The 21,377-nt window shown below is 33.5% G+C and overlaps 1 protein-coding gene across 3 annotated transcripts; it reads left to right on the top strand.

Moving 5' to 3' along the window:
• The first annotated feature begins 5,331 nt into the window (after positions 1-5,331).
• LOC130820229 (GPI ethanolamine phosphate transferase 2) lies at positions 5,332-20,700 on the top strand. Of its 3 annotated transcripts, XM_057685519.1 has the most exons (17): positions 5,332-5,602; positions 5,679-5,772; positions 7,469-7,513; positions 7,663-7,830; positions 7,920-8,004; positions 8,098-8,204; positions 8,881-8,961; positions 10,809-10,861; positions 10,945-11,047; positions 14,216-14,362; positions 14,588-14,684; positions 14,808-15,030; positions 15,179-15,275; positions 15,816-16,820; positions 16,998-17,090; positions 17,240-17,523; positions 19,619-20,700. In XM_057685519.1, the coding sequence occupies exons 1-17, from the start codon at positions 5,469-5,471 to the stop codon at positions 19,761-19,763; spliced, it is 2,961 nt and encodes a 986-aa protein (XP_057541502.1). In that variant the 5' UTR covers positions 5,332-5,468; the 3' UTR covers positions 19,764-20,700. The 3 variants fall into 3 exon arrangements, with proteins under 3 accessions (XP_057541502.1, XP_057541503.1, XP_057541504.1); XM_057685520.1 differs by lacking the exons at positions 5,332-5,602; positions 5,679-5,772 and having other exon boundaries at positions 7,491-7,513; positions 7,588-7,830; XM_057685521.1 differs by lacking the exons at positions 5,332-5,602; positions 5,679-5,772; positions 7,469-7,513 and having other exon boundaries at positions 7,683-7,837.
• Positions 20,701-21,377: the final 677 nt, after the last annotated feature.

Raw genomic sequence — 21,377 nt, 5'->3', positions numbered from 1 at the left:
ATTTTCACAAAACCCATATCAACTGATAGATTTATCGAGTTCAGAAGACAATTTAGAGTTCAAGACTTTTCAGATTAGGGGGAGTGTTAAAATAATCTAGAAAAATCTAGGATTTTAATTAAATATAAAAATATCTAAACTAAAGAATTAAAAAAATAAAAATATCTAAGATAATAATGGAAGATCCTAGAAAAGTAATTAAAAAATAAAAATATCTAAGATATTTTAGTAAACTTATAACCAAACTCAACACTATAAATACCCATTGATGTAATCAATTTTTTGGCAATGAAGAACAATATCCATTCTACATATTCACTCATCTTCCTCTCCAAATAAATCCATTCACTATTTTACCATCTAAATTTTCCTACAGATATTGTCCAAAATCATAGATCGTAAGTAAGAAATATAACCACAACACTACTCATAATGAAAAAGTCTTGTATCACAAAGCAGAATATAATATAACTATAACAGTAAAAGAAAAAAGACATGTTTTTCATCGTGATGCAAACAATAACCGAGAAACATTAGTGATATGACGAGTTATGACCCCATTAGTGATAAGTCCTTGCACTAGCTTGTGCCTAAGAGCAATATGACGAGAGTTACCATTATACACTTGACTATAAACTCTACCCAAATCCGTTGTGCAATCCGCATGAATTATCACTGGTGAAATTGGCTTAGGTAACAAAGGTATCTCAAACATAAGATTTCTCAACCACTTCGCTTTATTTGCTGCTGAGGCAAGCGTTATGAACTCTGCAAATATAGTGGAATCAACTAGATGTGTTTGTTTCTTTGAGGACCATGAAATAGCACCTCCCCCATAAAAAGAAACCCAATTACTACTTGAAGAGTTATCTTTTTCATTATTGATCCAACTAGCATCGAAATAAACTTTCAAAATAAGATTTCACCACTATAAATAATACCATAATTTATGGTACACAACAAGTATCTTAATACTCTTCTTATCACCATCCAATGATGGAGACCTAGGTTGCTTGTAAATCTACTCAGTTCACCAACCGCAAAAGTTATGTCTGACCTTATACAGGTCATAGCATACATCAAGATCCAATGACCTTTTTGAATACTTCAATTGTGTAATTACTAGTAAAACTTGCTCATGGATCCACACTTGCATTTGATACAGCCAAAGCTCATTGTTAATAGGAGTATGTATTAGTGTGGCCGGTTCTTGTGTATCGGAAGAGTTGTTTAGCTTGAGGAGGAACTAGTAAAGCAAAGCAGCTTTCCACATGCATATGATACTTACGGTTCCAAATTGGAACTTCCAATAGTGATTTTCTAGGAATAAATTAATCTGTGAAAAATAATTGTATTCTACCTTAGTTATTTGTTCTCTTCCAACAAAATCGATGATGTTTTGCATGTTGGTCCTTCCATCTCATTGTGTCTAGCAAATAGTGAGGATAATAAATTCGTTCAGGAGTTTGCCGAGTCTTGCAAGCTGTCAAGCAAGAGACTTGTCCTATTTGTTGTAAATGATATCGAAGATTTTGATTCAAATGATGGTGGAAACCATTGGAGCATTCTTGTGTATGATAGGCTGAGCAATTCTTTCTTACACTATGATAGCATGACAGGAGTGAATAGCATAGCTGCCATGAAGTTGTATGATGTCGTTAAGGCATGGGGCCAGGCGGTGAAGTTTCAACCCTACAAACCTCATCATCTTTACTAAAGAAACAGAGGAAAAAGAGGAAAAACGTACAAGTTGTATCCAAACATCTGGTAAATGCAAAAACCGATTCTGTTGCTGCTACCACATCTACGGTGGAGTGCAAAACCCCTCAGCAATCAAATGGATATGATTGTGGTCTGTATGTCTTGGCCATTACTAAGGCAATCTATAAATGGAGTGCAAAACACCTAAATATGATGTCGGAAAACTCTTCAAAGCCTGTAACCATTAGAAAAAAGGCTGGTTTGTAGCTCTAATATATTAATTCTTGGTGACCGTGTAAGTAATTAGAAGAAAAGAATGTTGTTGAGATCTCGGTGTAAAAATTTCATATTTAGGGCTTGCCTAGATCCCATATAAAAGATATAGGAAAAATATTAGAGTAATATTTCATAGGAGAAATTATTTAAGGTGTATTAAATACAAATATTTTGTATTTTTACCACTTATTATCTCTCTTACTTTACTTATTTTATGTTGCTTCGTCCTCTTTCTCATTCTCTCATCAAATTAAAATTTCCAACTATAAACATCAATTAATACTCAATACATTTTTTTTCTCTGATTATTTCCTTGTCTATTGCTATTTTTTTTCAACCCGTTTAATTATTTCTTGTAGTACCCAACTAAAAGAAAAAATATATATACTTATACCCACCTTTGATTTTGAGTTTTACAATTTGAATCAAAATAATCCTTAATTTAGAGATGGGGTAAATATTAGAGTATGAGATTTTGGAAGGAAGTTATTTTGGCAGTTGATGATTGTTAATTTTTTTAGATACGCCACTCTTGAAGAATAAAGAAGTTTTGAGATCTGTAATTAGATTTTGAAAATTGAAAATTGTTTGTATTAGTGATTGGGAGAAAATGATGTAAGAGGAAAGAGAGAGTTGGAGAAGACTATAAGGCGGATACATTGTACTTCGAGAATATTTCCTCCGGGAGGGAGGGGAGAGGAGAGTAAATATTCACCCTCAGATAAGGATTAAAAGTTTACTCTTGTAAAAGTTTATTCCAAATCCAGGCACATAATTCAATCTCGAATTTACTATGGTGTACTTAGTATCTTGTAGTTCTTCCAATCCAGGCGATCTCTTAAATGTGGCTCATGAATTAGCCACCGAGGAAGATTAAGGAGACCGTATAGGCATATATAGGAAAAATAGTTACCAATGTTGTAGTTATTGTACAGGCATATAGTTACTTCAATGATGCTTATAAATAAGCAACAAAAACTTATTGGTTAAACAACATGGAAGGTCTCATATAGTTTTTGATCTTGGTGGTTGGAACTTTTGATGTTCCAATTCTTGAAATGTACGATGGTGTTTTTGAAGTAATAATCTTCTTTGTTTTAAGTTATATTTTATTTTTTTATTCTATTAAAAAAATAGTAATAAGGGTATTTTTCCACTTGCCTTTACATCATGGGAGAAATGCATATCTACATGTTCTTGGTTTATAGTGCATGTGACACATTGGATGGGAGTAGTCATATTTGATAGGCATGCGAGCATACTAACTACCGTGGAGGAGCTAAAATGGAAACAACATCATGCGTATCACAGATTTGCATTTGTCATCTACTTAATAATTTCAATCGCCAAATGGAAAATACGAGATCGAAGAAGATGTTTGGTAAAATTGTAGAAGAATGTCAAGCCCATGATGTCATTGAAGGTTTGAAGGCAATAGATTCTTCTAAGAGAGAAGAATGTGTATATGCTTTGTGTGTCATGATAGAGGACAAAGGTACAATATGCTTTAAAACTAACATGGCTGAGGTCTTCAACTATATGATGATGGGTGTTTGATTCATGCCAATGACGACACTAGTTGAATTCTCCTTTTACCGAGTTAATGATTACTTTGTTAGAATGCGTGAAAGGTAATTAAATGGAAAGATGGGAAAATATTTATGTATGCTTCTTACGCCACTAAGATCATCTCACACATGGAGAAGGAGTTAGAATGACAACCACCCTATGTGCATAACATATTTTGAATTGGTCATCTACTTAACAACTTCAACTGCCAAATGGGAAATACGAGGTCAATGAAGATGTTTGGGTAAAATTATAGAAGAATGTCAAGCCATAAGGTCATTGAAGTTTTAAGGGCAATTGGTTTTTCTATGAGAGAGGCTTTCATTAGATTGATCAGGTTGAGGAGATGTGTAAATGGTCTGTATGTCACGATGGAGGACATAAGTATGTGTGACTAACGTACATTAACCTAGCTGAGGTTTTTAGCTATGTGATGAAGTGTTTACTTCTTGATAATGACAACAATAGTTGGGTTCTCCTTCCACCGGGTCAACAATTACTTTGTTAGACGGTGTGAATGTGCAATTAAATGGAAAGATTGGGTAAATATGTATATATCTTATGCCACTAAGATCATCACATGCAACACGCAGAAGGATAAAATCCACTAGATCATTGTCTTTAATTACGATGAGGTTTATATCAGGTGAAGCTTGGATGAGGAAATAGAAGTAAGTCGAAGGATGCTATGATACATATCGTGAACTTGGGAGTGAAGATATGTACCTACCACAAAGGGAAAATCTACCATTTACCTTAGTCTTATGTAGTTGCCATATGCATTTAAATACATTTGTCTTATACGACGTTTATAGACCCTTGTTACATAGCTACACTAGCATAAATAAAACCATACTACATAGCGTTTTATTCCTTAATACAATCTAACACATTATCCAACATTACTTATTGATTATCCTCATGATCCTCTCAGTTTCTTCAATCGCGTGAGTGGTCGAAATTTCCTCTATTTGCTTCTTAGCTTCTAGTTGTCTAATTTGGTTTAGAGGCCTTTTCTCACCTTATCAAACTTAATAATGATATCTTTTTTGTCATTTCTGCCCTTTGGATCAACTAATCTAAAGTACAAACGAATCTTTCATCAAGCTAGGAAAAACGGACATGCAACAAAATATCGATCTTAACCGAAGTCACTTCGATCTCGATCATATTGAACGTCATGGCCACAATGACACTACTTTTCATCGATATCAATGTTTGACATCTAAACAGAAAGAACATCAACATTGACTAATTAGTACATACTAAAAATAAATAATTTATGAAAAAATATTATAAAAAATAGAGTAAAGGCCACTTGATTGAAAAATAAGAGTGGATAATATAAAGCTAGACATTTTAAAATATTTTATAGACAACTTATTCACTATTAATAGCGAATGAAATAACATCTAGTATGTAAAGTCACAACTATGAACAAAGAGAAGTTGATCAAATAAAGACAATCAGATCCGCATTCGCTATCAGTAACAACGAAATAAAGGAATATGGTCAAACAAAGTCAATCAAATACTTGTTCATTGTTACTAGTATAAGACAAACAGAAGGTGACTGTATTTGACCAACTCTGCTTTGTTTACTGTTTAGTAACATGAAACAAAAATTTGACTAGCTCTTTATTAGCCAATCATTTGTTCATTATTAATGACTAGGAAACAAGACTTACCACATTTGGAGTCAAAAAAAAAATTATTTTGTGATATATTTTGCAATTTTTATCAATTTATTTTTAAGTCGCTATAAATTTCAAAAGTTCTCTAATAAAGAAGTATTTGTCTATATTTTCTCCTATGCTTTTCCGATTTTCATACTCCATTTTTTGTTTCGAGAGTAGTCTATGTATTAGGCTTCCATTAATGGCAGCTTAAGTTTGAACTTATCAAGTTAAAAAGAAGCAGAAAATGCCGTCATCGTCATCAATAACATGCACAAAGCTAACAATCTGGACAACATGCGCCATGACATTACAGATGGCAGGTCTCTCTCTCTTTGTCCTCGGTTTCTTCCCCGTCAAGCCTGCTCTTTCCGGCGTTAGGTTTTTGCTTACTCTCTCTACTCTCTTTCATTCAATCTTTCTCTTTAATAAATTCAGTTATTTGATTGTCAATTAGTGGTCCTGAGAGTTTTCAACCACCGGAAATTGAATCCATTCAAGATTTCAATTTTTCCTCAATGCTTCCTGATGATCTCCGATCTCTCTATCAGGTATTTAAAACTTTTTTGCTTTCTTTTTATCTAATCATTCTTATCATTTTAATTTGCTGAAAATTATTCACTTATGTTATTATGTTAAGGATTTATAGTTTGTAGCTCGAATATAAAATATTGGAGTGCATGAAGCCATGAAGTATATTTTTTTTCGAGTATTTGTTCATTGTGTACTTTGTTCTAATAATAATGTTTTGAATTGGAATAAATTGGATCAAAATGAGTTAACATAAAACAATGTCAAAGCAATCCCAAAAGAATGGGGGAGTGCATGTTACATGACCAATAAATGGATGGTTCACATGAATTCTTCCTCTCCGATCGTTTCAATTTTGCGATCGACTCAATAATTTAATAGGTCAATTCTAGTGGTTGTCAAGAACTTACGTTATTTGAAGCATCACTTGGAGCGATTTATTTCTGTTCCAGTTTTATATTATCTCTACTTATCTCTTTTGTGACACTTTAGGTACTTCGTCTTAATTAAACACTCGTGACTCATACTTTTGTGCTCTTATCAACCAACACAATCGAACTTGCATCAAGACACGTCTCCTTGAAAAGATGGAGTTAACAACAATAAGATAAGGGATTAGGGCCTAACGTTGGTGGAGGCCAATTGTGACTGAAAAATTCTCTGTTACACCTTTATATGTCGGAACAATTTTTTCACTTTTCGATATGTATCTTGCACTATATTGATGTATTTTAGGGAACACCCTTCTTTGTCAATGCCTACCAGAGTACTTCTCTTAGTACCTTACTGTATGCGTTTTGCTGATCGATGAAAACCATGTGCAAGCCTTTTTTAGCTTTATAGTACTCCATCATTAGTCTTATTAAATGAATAGCTTCTGTGAATCTTTCCAGCATTATCCCAAATATATATCTCCTCATACATAATTCTATTCTCATATGTAAATCTATTACTCTTGCCCATAACTTGATATTATGGTTCATGAGTTCTATTTTCGTAGTTGGAGCAATCTTGGACATCTCCTTTGTTCTCTAAATAGGTACCAAAGTGCTTCTTTTCCATTCATTTGGTATCTTGTTTGTTCTCCAAATCTTATTGAATAAATCAAAATGAGTCAACATTAATGAAATTAACAAAATTGTCAAATTCTTGAAATAATCAAGGATACGACATGAATTCAAAATTTGGTATTGATCTTACTGATATTTGCAAGTTTGATCATGCACCGTCACTATCTTGAAATTTTTAAAATGAGTACGTTTGAAAATAGTACTCCTAGACCTAGTATATTTGCAAGGTTAATATATGCATATAGTATACTAGGATACAAATACAATATTATAATATTTTTGCGGTGAAACTCATTGCATTTTGTGTTGGTGATTATATATGGTGTTGAACAATGAACAATGTCTGCATATTTTTTTTCAAAAGTTTCCTAATAACATTCAATACTTAAATTATGATGTATATGTTTACATGTGTCATGTTTGACTTTTTAAGAAATAATTACGGCACAATTTTGAATTAATTTGACGTAATGTGAAACTGTGATATTGGACTTAGAGACTTGAATTCAGTATACAATATGTATTAATACTTGGTATATGTGATGGTTATGCTCAAACAGAGGGAGTGGTTTAAAAGTTGATTTAAGAAAGGGTGTTTGATATAAAATATGATGTTTTATGAATTGATCGTGTGTTCATGGTGTAGGAGCTCTCTCAACTTCCTATATCGTATGGCCGGTTAATACTCATGGTAAGATACTGTTTTCTGTCTTACAATCTTAAAGTACAATGCAGTGTATTTACAGTGCCACAACACTCATACAGATAATTTGTTGGTAGTAGCTTGCTGAATGTGTGGTGTGTGCTTCATTATTTACATTCTAAAGCATGGTAGTTTAGGTTATTGATGGTCTTCCAGCAGAGTTTGTGCTTGGGAAGGATGGGAAACCTCCCAACAAAGCTTTCGTAGATGCTATGCCTTACACTCATTCATTGTTAGCAAATGGAATGGCACTTGGGTACCATGCGAAGGCCGCACCTCCAACTGTCACCATGCCTCGTTTGAAGGTCACTGGTATCATTTTATGCTGCTTGATTTCGTTTGATGAGTCCTACATTTGTTGGGTTTTCGGCTCACTCTGGTACTTATATAACAGGCTATGATTTCTGGTGCTATTGGGGGATTCTTGGATGTAGCATTCAACTTCAATACACAAGCTTTTTTAGATGACAACCTTCTGGGTCAGTGTTGTACGATCTTGTGACTTTAATTGCAAGATGATTAATTGAGCGTAGAGGTGACCTTGGCTAGCCTTTTTTTTTTTCTGATTGCAGACCAGTTTTTTAGAATCGGCCGGAAAATGACATTATTTGGTGATGAAACTTGGCTGAAATTATTCCCAAAGTTATTCACTAGACAAGATGGAGTTAGTAGCTTCTTTGTGAGTCTCTTCCTTACATGATGTTTCAATTGAGTACCTAGCTAGGCATTTGTATAATTGGAGAAAAAAAAATACTCTCTCCGTTTCTTTTCAAATATTCCATTTGCTTTTGGGTTACTATTCATCAATCACTCTTAATTTGCATTTTATTCTTAGTCCATGCATTACAACATAGTTAAATGTGATTTTGTTGATTCGTCTCAACATAAGGTTTATTGATATCTATTTTTTATAATTTTTAACTATTTACAATTATCGCTATTAAGTATTGAATTAGTGCATTGGCAAATATGCAAAAAGCAAATTGGACATTTGAAATGAAACAGGGAGTACTAAAAAGAGATAATTTTGCAATATCAGTTTGCTTTTGATTTATGGACACATTTATTTTGTTAGAGTATATGTGTGCATTCACATGTAAAAGTGTTAGTTTCCCTTTTACATGTACTGTATGAAAACTTTCTAATTATTAGCACAAATATGAAAAAAGAAAACTCTCACGCATAGATAGATAATACAAGTAGCAATTTGAAGCAGTGTGTGCAACTGTGCCTAGCTGCCCTTATCTTTTGCAGATTTTTTCTTTCTTTTGTTAGTCATTAACAAGCTTGCAGAATGATAATAAAGCTAGGAGTTGTGATCTTTTCCTTGTATACTGGACTCTGGTTTGGCATAGGTCAAGGATACTGTAGAAGTTGATCTGAATATTTCTCGACATTTGCCTGAAGAACTTTATAGAGATGACTGGCATCTTATGGTAAGTAACAAGCCTTCCACTTTTAGTTCTTTTCTTCTTGATAAGCAAGTTTTGGATTTCCGTAATAGGCACTTTTAAACAACACAAGGATAATTTATTTACTATCATTACATTCTGTGATGTAATATCTTTTAGGAAATTTTGGTATTAATGAACCCAAGTCCCAACTATTCTTCACCAAATCAATACATCCAATTATTAATTAACTCAAAATATACTCAACTAGTAGGGTTGTTAACTCCAAATACTCCCAACTATTCCCCATCCACTCAAAATGCACCCTTATTATTATTAAGGTTAGATTTTAAATTTATTTTATTCGAAGTCAATAATCCCAATAGTTGGGTGTATTTTTTGAAATAATTGATAGTTGAGTAGATGAGGAATAGTTGGGTTTAATACTATCAGATTTTCCTATCTTTCAAGCTGTTAGCTAAATAGGTTTACTAAGCTACGCATGAAACTAATGGTCTTCTTGGACTCACTATTGCAGTAATAATTCTGAAACAATATAATCTTTATATTTTAAGGATTCATTAAGTCGATTATTGTTTTGAAATATAGTCCGAGACATGGTATGCTTTGATTGCAAGATATATGATTTGTTGAGAAGGTCTTTATAGTTTATAGTATACTATTAAGAATACGTTCAGGAGCAAATGATCCAGCCCAAATCACCCATAAGTTTAACCTATTCTGTGTGAACTCATGGAGTCATGGTTGTGCAATGGGATAGTCAACATTTATGTTAGGACTTAATGATGTGGGTGTGACGCAAATTAATTAATGATGAAGATAGGCATCTAATAAAAGGTGCTTAAGGTTGCAAGAGCTCGCATGGAAATTTGTGTCTTTAACTTATCGGAGTGATTTAAGGCACTTGATCTCTTAGATCCTCTGATAGGATATATTTTGGGTGTCTTTGAAATAGAATCATACAACAATGTTACTATTTCTTGTAAGTGTCACTCTGATGGTCTGACCCTTACAACATCTGCCTTTTCTCATAGATGTCTGTTCTATAGTGGTGTAAGTGCTGAGCCTTGTATGCAATTTTGTATCGTTTTATCTCTGCGTGTAAAACATTACTTATGCTAGTATATAAGCTATATTGTTTGTATTATACAGAATATTAATGTATCGCTGTGATTTAAACCTGCAATCAAAAATTGGGACATTCAGTACTGAAACTGGAGTCAATCAAAAGTAATCAGACAAAACAGTGAAATAGGAACTCCTATTATTTATTAGTTTTCCTTTTCAACAAATTGTTATCTTTTCTAAGCATGCTGAGGTTTTATGCATTTTCATTTCCAATGAAGCCAAAAAGTTTAGTACTCTTGGTTTTAGCTTGTATAGACTTTATGAGCTAAATAATTTGTACTTCTTATCAAGAAATACCGAAGTGACATTGAGTTACTTGGATCAAGGGTCAATTATGAAAGATTCTTTATTGTCATTTGGAATAAGATGATGTACTTAGAACTCCCACCCACCAACATGTTGATGTTGCTTGGTGGTTTCTTCACTTCTTGTCTTGGGATAAAATCCCACATGTTAGATAAAATTCTCTGTCTCTCTTTTCACCAAATTTACCAGGTTGTCCAATGGAATAACGTAAAAGATAATAAGTAATTTAACTAGTGGGTTGTAGCATGTTTGGCGAGTACTGACTAATGTTTGTCATTGATTCATAGAATTAGTTGGATTTCATGTGGCATCAAATAACTTTTTGAATATTAAGACCTGTAAAAACTACCTGGATTAAAATTTTAATTCTTTTTAAAATGCTTAGGTTGAGGAAAGAAATTGATGCTCATTTCTTGTTCCTTGCAACATTTTTGCAGATTCTTCATTTTTTAGGAATTGATCATGTTGGACATATTGGTGGACGGAAAAGGTATTTTTTCTGTCTCATTTTGCTGAGCTTGCTTGTGTGCTTAGTTGTTTGGATTGTTATTTATAATGTTCAAAAAATATCAGTGTCATGATGCCCCAAAAGCTTAGGGAGATGGATGATGTGATCAAGATGATTCATATGAATAGCATTCTATCCAGCAATAGAAAGCAGGGAGATACCCTTCTGGTATGTTTCTACTTGCTCCTGCCTTGTCCTTAATTTTAAGCTCAAAGAATGTTTGATTTAAATATCTCATTTCATGGGTTGTAGGCTTCTCATAATATTTGTAGGCTATAATTTCTGATTATTATATTGGATGGATTGTATGCATTACTCTTTTGTCCCACAGATTTTAATACATTTACAATGTGTCATTTTTTAAAGATATTTTTGGGATTAAATAGGAAAAAAAGATAAAGACTTTGTAGGTGAGGAAGTGTGCGAATGCTATGAATAGAGAGTATGAATTTGATGGATTATATGAGAATAGAGAATGTGGATCAATGTCCTCATAAGAAATTGTAGGAAATTTGTTGGGACAATTCTTTTTTGTTGATATAGAAAATTAGTGGGACGGAGAACCTAAAGGGAAAGTCCAAAGAGAATTTGTGGAATCATCAAGAAAAAGAATATATTATTTATGTCCATTGAAATGGGAGAAGTCTACAAATCACTATGGAAAATGTCAAATATGAGTATAAGATAAAGGATCATAGAAGGGTTACTTCACATGTTTACCAAAAATGCAAGATTGACAAATAGTTTTAATGGAAGTCTTATTAGTATCTATCTTCGCTTAGGCCTCAACATAATACAGTATGATTAGCAAGATATAGGTAGTACTTGGCTGTTCTACTTTGTCTCTACATTTCACCCAACCATTGACACTGACTTGTGTATGGAATATGGACTATAGACACTTCATACTGGGATCAATATTATGATTTCTTTTCTAAACAAATTACAGACTGTGACACATTTCATTATCTTATTTTGAATTATTTATCACTTCTATCTCAATAGTGTTGACATCGAAAATCTTTTATTTACAATCTATAAGAATTATTTTGCAAATTGTTGTGTTTTTCTCGTAGCCTGGGGACGTGGAAATTTTACATACTGCAAGCGCACGATGTACTTGTAGTTGCAGGTCAAAGATGAGAAAGCTTAGTTTAATGATTTTTGCGCTATATTAGATGTCAGACAGTGAGAAAGCAAGTAAAATGCGGGATTCTATATCTCAACTACTGAAAATTTAATCAATAAGGATGTAAACTATATAATGGGAGAGTCTAGGATATTAGGAAATACCAATTCTCATATGGACAACAATTACTATTCAATATCTGTAATGTATGGATAAAAAACGTAAATAGAAGTGATTAATATTAATTTCAAGCTTTCACCATATCAATTAACTAATTAGATTGAGACCCTGTTAATTTTTATCTCTAACTCTCGCGATATACTTATTAAATCAATAAGATTTTAACTTAAGTTTGCCTTGAATCTAAGTTACTCCTAGTATCAAACTCTCGTTATATCGATAAGGTTAACAAAGAACATTTAATTCAAGACTAATTGGCACAATTTTAATTACAGATCTATATATAAATATTTTCAGAACAATTTCAGTCCATATTCAAATTGGGATCAGTTCCTATATCCTAAAACCTAATCTACTCACTAATTATGGCAATAGACATAAAAAGTTTTAAATGAAACCCTAAACATGCTTTTAGACATTAATTTTAATTATAATAGAAGGAATGAAAATATATAGCAACTAATGATAATAATCACACGAAGAACAACAATTGAACATAAAATGCAAACTTAATGGAAATTAGATCTAATAAAAATGGAAGTACTTGAAATAAATGACAGGAAATGAATATCGTAAAAGAAAACCTAAAGGAATCCAATATGTTAAAGTTAATTTTCCCTATAGCCTTGTACTTGAAAGGCTAACTTAGGAAAAAAAAATAAACCTAAATATTACCTTATTTAATCAAGAAAAATAACAAAAATTATAACAAATATTAAAAAACTAACTAAAATCTGGATCTGAACAGCCAACGCGTCCAAGAGAAGGGTGGCGAGTTGTCGCATAGAGAACTGCGAGTCGTCCGTAGGGAATTATGACTCGTCGCTTCTTCACTGACTGAAACTGCAAATTCCAGATGCTAGGCTGCAAGTCGTCACTTATAAATTGGCGATTTGTCGAGTGGGCTGCTGATTGACAAGCTTCAAACGGTCGTCATTTCTTGCTCGAGTGTCGGAATCGGGCATATAATATATTGTTGGAAAGCTATTAATGTCTAGTCTTGCATTAATACGATATTCATGTCAAAGCTTATGCTCAAACTAGTGCACATGTATCAAACTTCATCTCAATTTTGTATAATTAACACATTTTAACTCTTTTGTTCTTTGTCACCATTTAAACCACTCAACTCCATCACCATTTAAACCATAAGAGTTATGCTTAAAAGTGAAAACGATCAAAACCACTCAAAAATCAACATAAATATCCAAAATGAATAAAGTAGCATAAATCTTCTAAACTAAGCACAAAATCACTACTAATGGCCATCATAAAGGAGTATAAATCATGTAAATAAGTGCAAATAATTGCGCTTATCACCAAGGAACTAGGAACATGGAGCGGTCCGTGTAGAGATCATATGTATGAAGCAAAATAAATGAGATAGTTTCGGTTTTTGTCATATTCTACTATTCGAGAACTTCCAGCTATTTCATGCATCATTATACAACATTTTAATGTGTCTGAGTATGCAACAAGTAGGATCTAAAGCCACAATTCTTACTATTAATCTGTGAAGTTAATGTATATCGCAAGTTGGAAAGTCATTTGTTAGGCATGTGTGTCTATGGTGTATCATAAAAAACACTACTACACATTTTTAATTGAATCATGAATATGTGTTACTTTGAGTTTTCATTTGACAATCATTTGGATAATAGAAGAGAAGAATGACATGAACAATTGAGATTTATAGGATTTTTTGAGACTAGTAGGAATAAATGGAGGAAGAATATATGTGGATGATCATTGGAATTGATTCTCTTAGTGGTGCATTTACTATTAGAATGAGCTGCCTGAAGTATATTTGGTGATACTGATGATCTCTCATGTTGATTTGTTTTGGTTCATGTGGGTGACCACATGTGTTGAGATTAAGGCTTTGGCATTATTGTTGTTATCATGAATATATGAACATTGTTATGTAGAAGCTACTTCTGAGCAGTCTCTGATGATCATTCTTTGCTGGCGAATGTTTCTTTTCAGTTAAAAACTTTTTTCTAACAGGCCTGCGCATAAATTTACAGCTTGTAGTCAGTGATCATGGCATGACTGACAGTGGGAATCATGGTGGCTCATCATATGAAGAAACTGATTCTTTAGCTCTTTTCATTGGCCGCAGTTCAAAATTGCCAAGAGATGACATATCAGCTACTCAAGATACTATTAACCAGGTAGCTTTCTATCAACACTTTGACCTGTCACAACAAACTTATTTGGTTACAATGTAGATCCTACCTCTGTCAATTTCTTATTGCAAATTTGATGGTAAGAGAAAAGCATGTTTTCTTATTATGCTTACGTGATTTGAGAAAGTTATGTGTATCTTGCAATTTTTCTTCGGGGCTACTAGTGACGTGTAACTTTATGTCTAACTTTACATGCCTTCTTCGTTCTAGATTGACATTGCTCCAACGTTAGCTCTTCTATTTGGCGTGCCAATACCTAAGAATAATGTTGGTGTCGTTACTGCGGAATGTTTGTGGCCTTTGACAGGTAATTATTGTACAAGTTGTTGGAAGCCTTTTAATGAAATATATCTTATATAAAGATGATTATAGTGCTTTGTAAATTCTTTTTCAATGTTTATAAATTCTTGTACCTTGTTTTTCTGACCAGATGGTGGACTACTGAGGGCACTTGAATTAAACTCATGGCAACTACTGAGATTACTTAAAGCTCAGTTGTCTGGCCTGTCTTGTGTGGTTTCAGCTTCTGATTATCCTGGCAATACAAAATGGTCCAATGTGGGTCAGTGCAGTGGTACAGCTGAGGAGATGTTTTGTTGCCTATACTCTAAAGCTGCTGCCCTTCACAGTTCCTGGATGTCAACTGCTTCAAGGTTTGTCCAGAAGATACTATAGTATGAATATATGATATTAGTTTGTCCAGTTTTCGGATAATTGTGATATGTATCTAAATTTCTTTTTGTTAATGTAGCAAGAACATTCTGATCTGATTTTCTTTCTCTCTCTACATTCCCTTCGCAGCTCTGATAATGATGACCATCAATTTAATCTAACTGTCACTGCATATCGTGACTTCCTGATGACTTCAAATGATTGGTTAACTCGCAAAGTCACTGATGTATGTCCCAACTCCATTGCTTCTTAAGTTGTCAACATTTTAAATTTCGAGACTGGTTATGTATACTGTAACAGATCGCCAAGACCCGTTACCGAAACTAGATAATATGGACACTTCGAGTCTGTCCACTAACTCCCAAAGACCAATTCCTTCTTATTAATATTCAAAAGCCAATGAATTATTATAAGGGTGGCTCTATATATAGCCTAAACCCCAAGAGACTACTAAAAAATAACAACTAATCTAATTACAAAATATCAAGACTAATTAAATGTGAAATGTCGATAATGCCCTTGGATCCTTTGACCCGAGTCATTACATATACCTGGAGGAGTAGATAGGGAACATCAAGACACCATGTTAGAGAAAGGAATTTTGACTGATATCTCCATTTCTTAAACTATCCCAAGTCCCCATTTTCATAGAACAAATGTTCTCTGGTGTGGACCTGCTAAAAGAGAAACTAGTGTGCGTTTAAATTATTGATATGCTCATTTATTCTATGTTCCTATTACTAATGAACGGATTTGTCACTTTCAGAAACCTTTGGCTCAACTTACTCTTGGTATTCTGGCAATGGTCCTCTCATCTCTAATATTTCTGAGACTTCTGTTCTGCTTGAGTTCAGCCCGAAGCCTTAACGAGAATCAAGGGTCTTTTGATTGCAAGAAGAGTATACATCACTGGAGTCTAGAGGAAAAGTTTATTGTGGCTGTGATTGTCATCCTTGTTGTGAGCATGGGATCTAGTTCAATGGTTGAAGAAGAACAATATATTTGGCATTTTCTGACATCAACATTGTTCTGGATTCTATTACGCAAAACGATTAAGTCTTTACCTCTAGGAGAGAGAGATAAACTTAATAAAAGCAACGATAATTTTAGATGCTCACAAGTATTTTCAGTCATTGTAATGTTAATATGTGGAAGGATTATACGAGCATGGCATCAAGGTGGTGTGAACTGGACATATCTTCCTGACATTTCAAAATGGCTTGAGCAGGCTGGAAGCAATCATATAAAAGCAATCAGAGTGGCGTCAGGAATTCTAGTGATCAGTTTGAGTATACTTGCATTTTCTAGGTCAAGTTTGAACAGAGTTTTCAGCAGCCTCCTCCAGCTCATCTTTCTTCTATCAGGGTACTTAGTTTTGCAACACATTATGAAATATCAGGATAATGGTTTCCTGGCATCTGGCCATAGCGCAACATTCATGGCTCAAACTATATACACTGTTCTGAGCATTGCAACAGGTTTTACAGTATTAGCCTCTCCGTGGTTTTCTGCTGTCTTCATTTGTAAATCAGCATCTAATAGACTGTTAGCTGGTTCTCAATCAGCTAAGAATGAGATAATCCATCTTTCAAGAGGATTGAAGGAGTCCTTCTATTTGACTGGCTGTGCATACATGATATCGTGGTCTCTGCTGCAGCTGTTATTGCAGCAACCTATCAACTCGATGCCAGTTTTTCTGCTGCTGCTGCAGATTTCAGCAGCTGTAATGTACTTTTCTTGTGATGGAGTGCATCAAACGCCATGGGTTGAGGTAATTTAGTTTTATAACAGGCTCACAATCGTTGACTTTGGGGATTCTTGTCAATATTTTACAGACCAAATTATGTAATGATTCAAAAACAGAGATGTCTTGTTTTTTCATTATGTCAAATATGTTTAATAGCCAGTGCTAAACTGCTAATACTTGGTAATGATGCTCATCTCTTAGGTTGCAGCATTGTATTTTGTTGGGATGGCTGGTCATTTTGGTTTTGGCAATAGCAACACTCTTGCCACCATTGATGTAGCTGGAGCTTTCATTGTGAGTCAGCTGATAGAACATGAGTCTGCATCCTCCACTTTCAGTTTTTATTATTATTTATATTATTATAATTATTATTATTATTATCACTGTTGGCTTGTTGTCCTTCCTGATACATTAAGAGAATTATAAAAATTGTAAACTTCCAGGGCATCTCAAGCCACTCAAACTTATTGTCTGGTATACTGATGTTCTGCATCACTTATGCATCACCAATATTGGTGCTTCTGTCTTTGATCATGTACATCTCCTTGAAAGATGAGAGTTCTTATGGACTTGACTACGCCATGGATTTTGGGCAATTGTTGAAGTCGGTGCTTGCTGTTCCTCTTCTTGTTCCTCTGGGCATTAATTCTGTTATCTTAGTCGCATATACTATCGTATTGCTCCAGATGCGGAACCATTTGTTTATATGGAGCGTCTTCTCTCCCAAGTAAGTGTATACCATGTTTGCATTATGCTTGCATTGTTATGGAATCATAAACTCTGGCTCAGCAGACTTGTCAACTTGTAAGACGTTATGAAAGTGCAAGTGAAAGTGATGGGAAAATTTATGAAAACTCATCTAAACTATATAGAATTTATCTGAATAAAATTACAGATTCTTGTTTAGGACCGTCCCAAAATTTGGACGCTATTTCATATGTGATCGCTATTAAAGCTTATGTGATCATTTTTTTGTAAGGCTTGTGTGATCACTCTTTAAGGCTATATGATCACTTTTAAGGTCTATATGATCACTTTGAAAGTCATATGTGCTTATTTTATTGTGTGACCACTTTGAAAGCTTATGGAGATTGTTTTTTATGGTGGTGATGGCGGTGGTGGTGGTGAACTTGAAAATTAAGAATGATCATATATGCCTTAAAAGTGATCAAATAGACCTTAACGGTCCGTTTGGTTAGTGGTATTAAATGGTAGTAATGGGAATGATTTATAGTGTAAAATTTCATCAAAAGTTTCATATCATTCCCATGGTAATGAAACTTTGATCACAAAAAAGTTTTTTTGCTTACAAATTTCCATTACCACCTAATACCATCTCTCCCAATGGTAATGCATTGGAATGAATTTTATGAAAAAAATGAGATGATTGAAGTTGGAGAAGCATGACCATCAAGGTACTAAAAGATTTTTCAACCAAAATTACACCAGTTTTTCATTCCCATTGCCACTGTTTATTACTACCTACTAAACGCGCCGTAAAAGTAATCACATCTTAAAAAGTGATCACATAGGCTTTAAAAGTAATCACTCATAATAATCAAAGTGATCACATAAGTCTTAAAAATAATCATATATGTTTTTAAAGTAACCACATATACTTTAAAAGTGATCACATAGTAAATAAAAAATGATTACATAGGCCTTAAAAGTGATCACATAGATCTTAAAAGTAATTACATATACCTTAAATGATCATATAGGCTTTATAAGTAATCACTTACAATAGTAAAAAGTGATCACATATGCTTTAAAAAAAGATCACATAAGCCTTGAAAGTGATCACATAAGCCCTAAAATCACATAGTGAGCTGATCCATTTATCATGTGCTAAATATAGGACGGCCGTATATGAGATTGTCTCGAATAAAATTGAATTGAATTGAACTGGTCATAACTGAAAATATGTTGGGGAGGACAAGTTCTACATACACATGCTAAAATGAGGGGAAACAGAGATTTTAAAGCACAACTTGCATTGGGCGCCATAGTGCCAAAATGCAGTTTCGCTAGAGATCACGGTACCAGTCATTATGATGTAGTGACTAGAGGTGTCCAAACGAGTGCTCGGATCGGTTTCAGGCGGGTAAAAATTAGTTTGGTTGAAATTCGAGTCGGTTCCAAATCAATTAATATTCTCACTCGGTTCACTTGCGGCTCAGTTTGAGTCATGTTCGGTTCGGATATTATTAAGTTATAAATCAAGTTGTGTTGATATCGATTTAGGGTCGATTAAATAGACATCGGTTGTGAAACAGATTTGATAAGATTCGAGCGAGTTAATGTTGGGTTAGATGTATTTTGGGTCGGTTGATCTTCGGCAGCGAGTTAATTTTGATTTGGATAAAGTCCTATTACAAGTTAACTTCGACTTGGATGAAATCAGTTATATTGATCAGGTCAATTTCACTGCAATTAAACCTTGAGTTCAGGTTAAGTTCAATTATATCTATTTTTTTTAGGCAATGGTGAGTTTATTTTATGTGTTAAATATTAGTTTCATCCAAATGTAAATGAAGTGAAAAATTGTTGCAATACAATACGGTCTTTTTTTACACTATGTTGATTCAAGTATTGTCGTTGAACTCTTGGTCGATCAACTATGCGAGCAATATTGGTTTGGTACATTTGAAAACCTTACAACCCAGCCAATACAATACAATACGATCTTGTTTTTGCACTATGTTGGGCACATATTATAGAGAGAGAATACTGAATGCATTTCATATGGCCTTGTTATATGCTGTGTTGGTTTCTTCTTGCTTCTATGTGCAAGCATGATAATTAACAGAGTGTGATTTCAGGTACCTCTATGTATGTGCAACAACAGCATGTGTTTATATTGGTGTTTCCATTGTGGTCGCAACTGTTCTGTACATATCCTCGGTCCATATGTGGTGTATGAAGAAGACAGTATCTGTCAGAATCAGTACGGAGGAAAGTCATTGACGAATAATAGTCCATCTCCAGTGTTGAACAGACACATTTGAGGGATCATTAGTCATTCGTTATTGGGATGTGGAGGTCGCTGGGGACTAGTAGGTTTTTTGTTATGATTTCTTTTGAGAGATAAAAAGGTATATACGATGAGCAAGTAGGGATGAATATGATAAGTTAGCGTCTCTCCTTTCTTTTGGTCAGACTGTTACAAATCTTTATTGCTATACAAGTTGAACATCTGAATCTTCGAGTAGTGTTATTGAAAATCCTGAATCCTTGGAGGATGGTGCCTAAGATTTTCAGGGGAGCATCAGAGTTGATTGTGGAAAATTAGGGTGTGATAAATCAATCTGCCGATGAAAATTCTGAAATTTGCTTGATATTGAAATCTGATTGTTGTAATTTATATTACCTAAGTTAGCATACATTCGTTCAGCTTTCTATTGGACGACTTTTTGCAGGGTTTATGTATAAGTACTTGAAGTTGAACGAATCTCTTGTAATGATATTAAATTTTGATCAATCATTTCCCACGCTGATACGTTTTCACTAAACATATTTCACTTCATTTTTAATAATGGCAAAATCTCTTTTTATACTAATTTACGAAGTTTTACAAAATAACACTGCAAAAAAGGGAAAATTTGAAAAAAAAAAGCACTTTTTCAATAAAAACAATTTCCAAAATACTCGTGCAATCAAAATAATTCTCAAAATTAGCCTTTTTGTGTTTGAATCTAGAAGCAAGAGATTAGCTGTAATGGATATTTACTCTTGTCGACGAAGAGTAGAGTATATATATGAGCTAGAGAATATACACTTTGGAATAGCAACGCATTGTATGGTCAATCAACTTCAGCAAATAGCTTTGAAAAATGATCATTGAACCAAATTAAGTTCAGGGACAACATCAATAATGGCTTAAATGGATCTTTAAGGATATAAAACCACCAAGCTCCATATTATAAAGGTATGTCCTATTATAATACTCTATCTGTTTTTATTTGCTTTTCCTATTTATTTTTTTCAGATCCTTTTGCAAATTTAAAAGTTAAGTAATTATAATTGTAAATTTTTAAAAATTCTAAAAAATTGATATTTAGAAAGTATATATTGAGACGAATCTATCAAGATTCGATATGCATATTTTTTTTCTATATATCAATTATAAATCATAGTCAAAGTTACTAAATTTCATAAATTCTATTTGAAAAGAACATATAAAAACAAATATAGTATTATCTTAAGGGTGTGAAGATCTAAGTATCTAACAATACAACAACATTCTACAGTGACATAGTGGCTAGCCTCACCCACAAAGAAATGGAAAGTATAAGACTTCTGCCTCCATCTCTCCTTAAGGTCGTGATAAAATGGTTTGTTAATATCAACCCCAATGCACTTACATACTTAATATAAAGTCTCACTTGAATCATATGTATGTAATAAAGCTCTACCTTTTGAATCAGGTATAACATTCTATTATATACCGTCATGTTCTCATCAGTAATCCGTAACACAATTAACAAGTCAATATCGTGGATCCCTCACCTCTCTATACGTCTTGATTCTTGTGATAATATATATATAACACACATTATCACATTAATATAATCTAACCTG

Source organism: Amaranthus tricolor, chromosome 8, assembly GCF_026212465.1.
Source record: "Amaranthus tricolor cultivar Red isolate AtriRed21 chromosome 8, ASM2621246v1, whole genome shotgun sequence".
NCBI classification, from domain to species: Eukaryota; Viridiplantae; Streptophyta; class Magnoliopsida; order Caryophyllales; family Amaranthaceae; genus Amaranthus; species Amaranthus tricolor.
The sequence above is the reverse complement of the archived record's forward strand: the minus strand, read 5'-3'. Positions and strand labels throughout refer to the sequence as shown.

What these genes read in the sequence shown, in the direction of transcription:
- LOC130820229 (XM_057685519.1), top strand. Translation starts at nt 5,469, where the DNA reads ATGCCGTCATCGTCATCAATAACATGCACAAAGCTAACAATCTGGACA. An exon ending in AGCAGGGAGATACCCTTCTG is followed by an intron (nt 11,048 to 14,215) that starts GTATGTTTCTAC and finishes ATAAATTTACAG; the next exon opens with CTTGTAGTCAGTGATCATGG. An exon ending in TGGATGTCAACTGCTTCAAG is followed by an intron (nt 15,031 to 15,178) that starts GTTTGTCCAGAA and finishes TTCCCTTCGCAG; the next exon opens with CTCTGATAATGATGACCATC.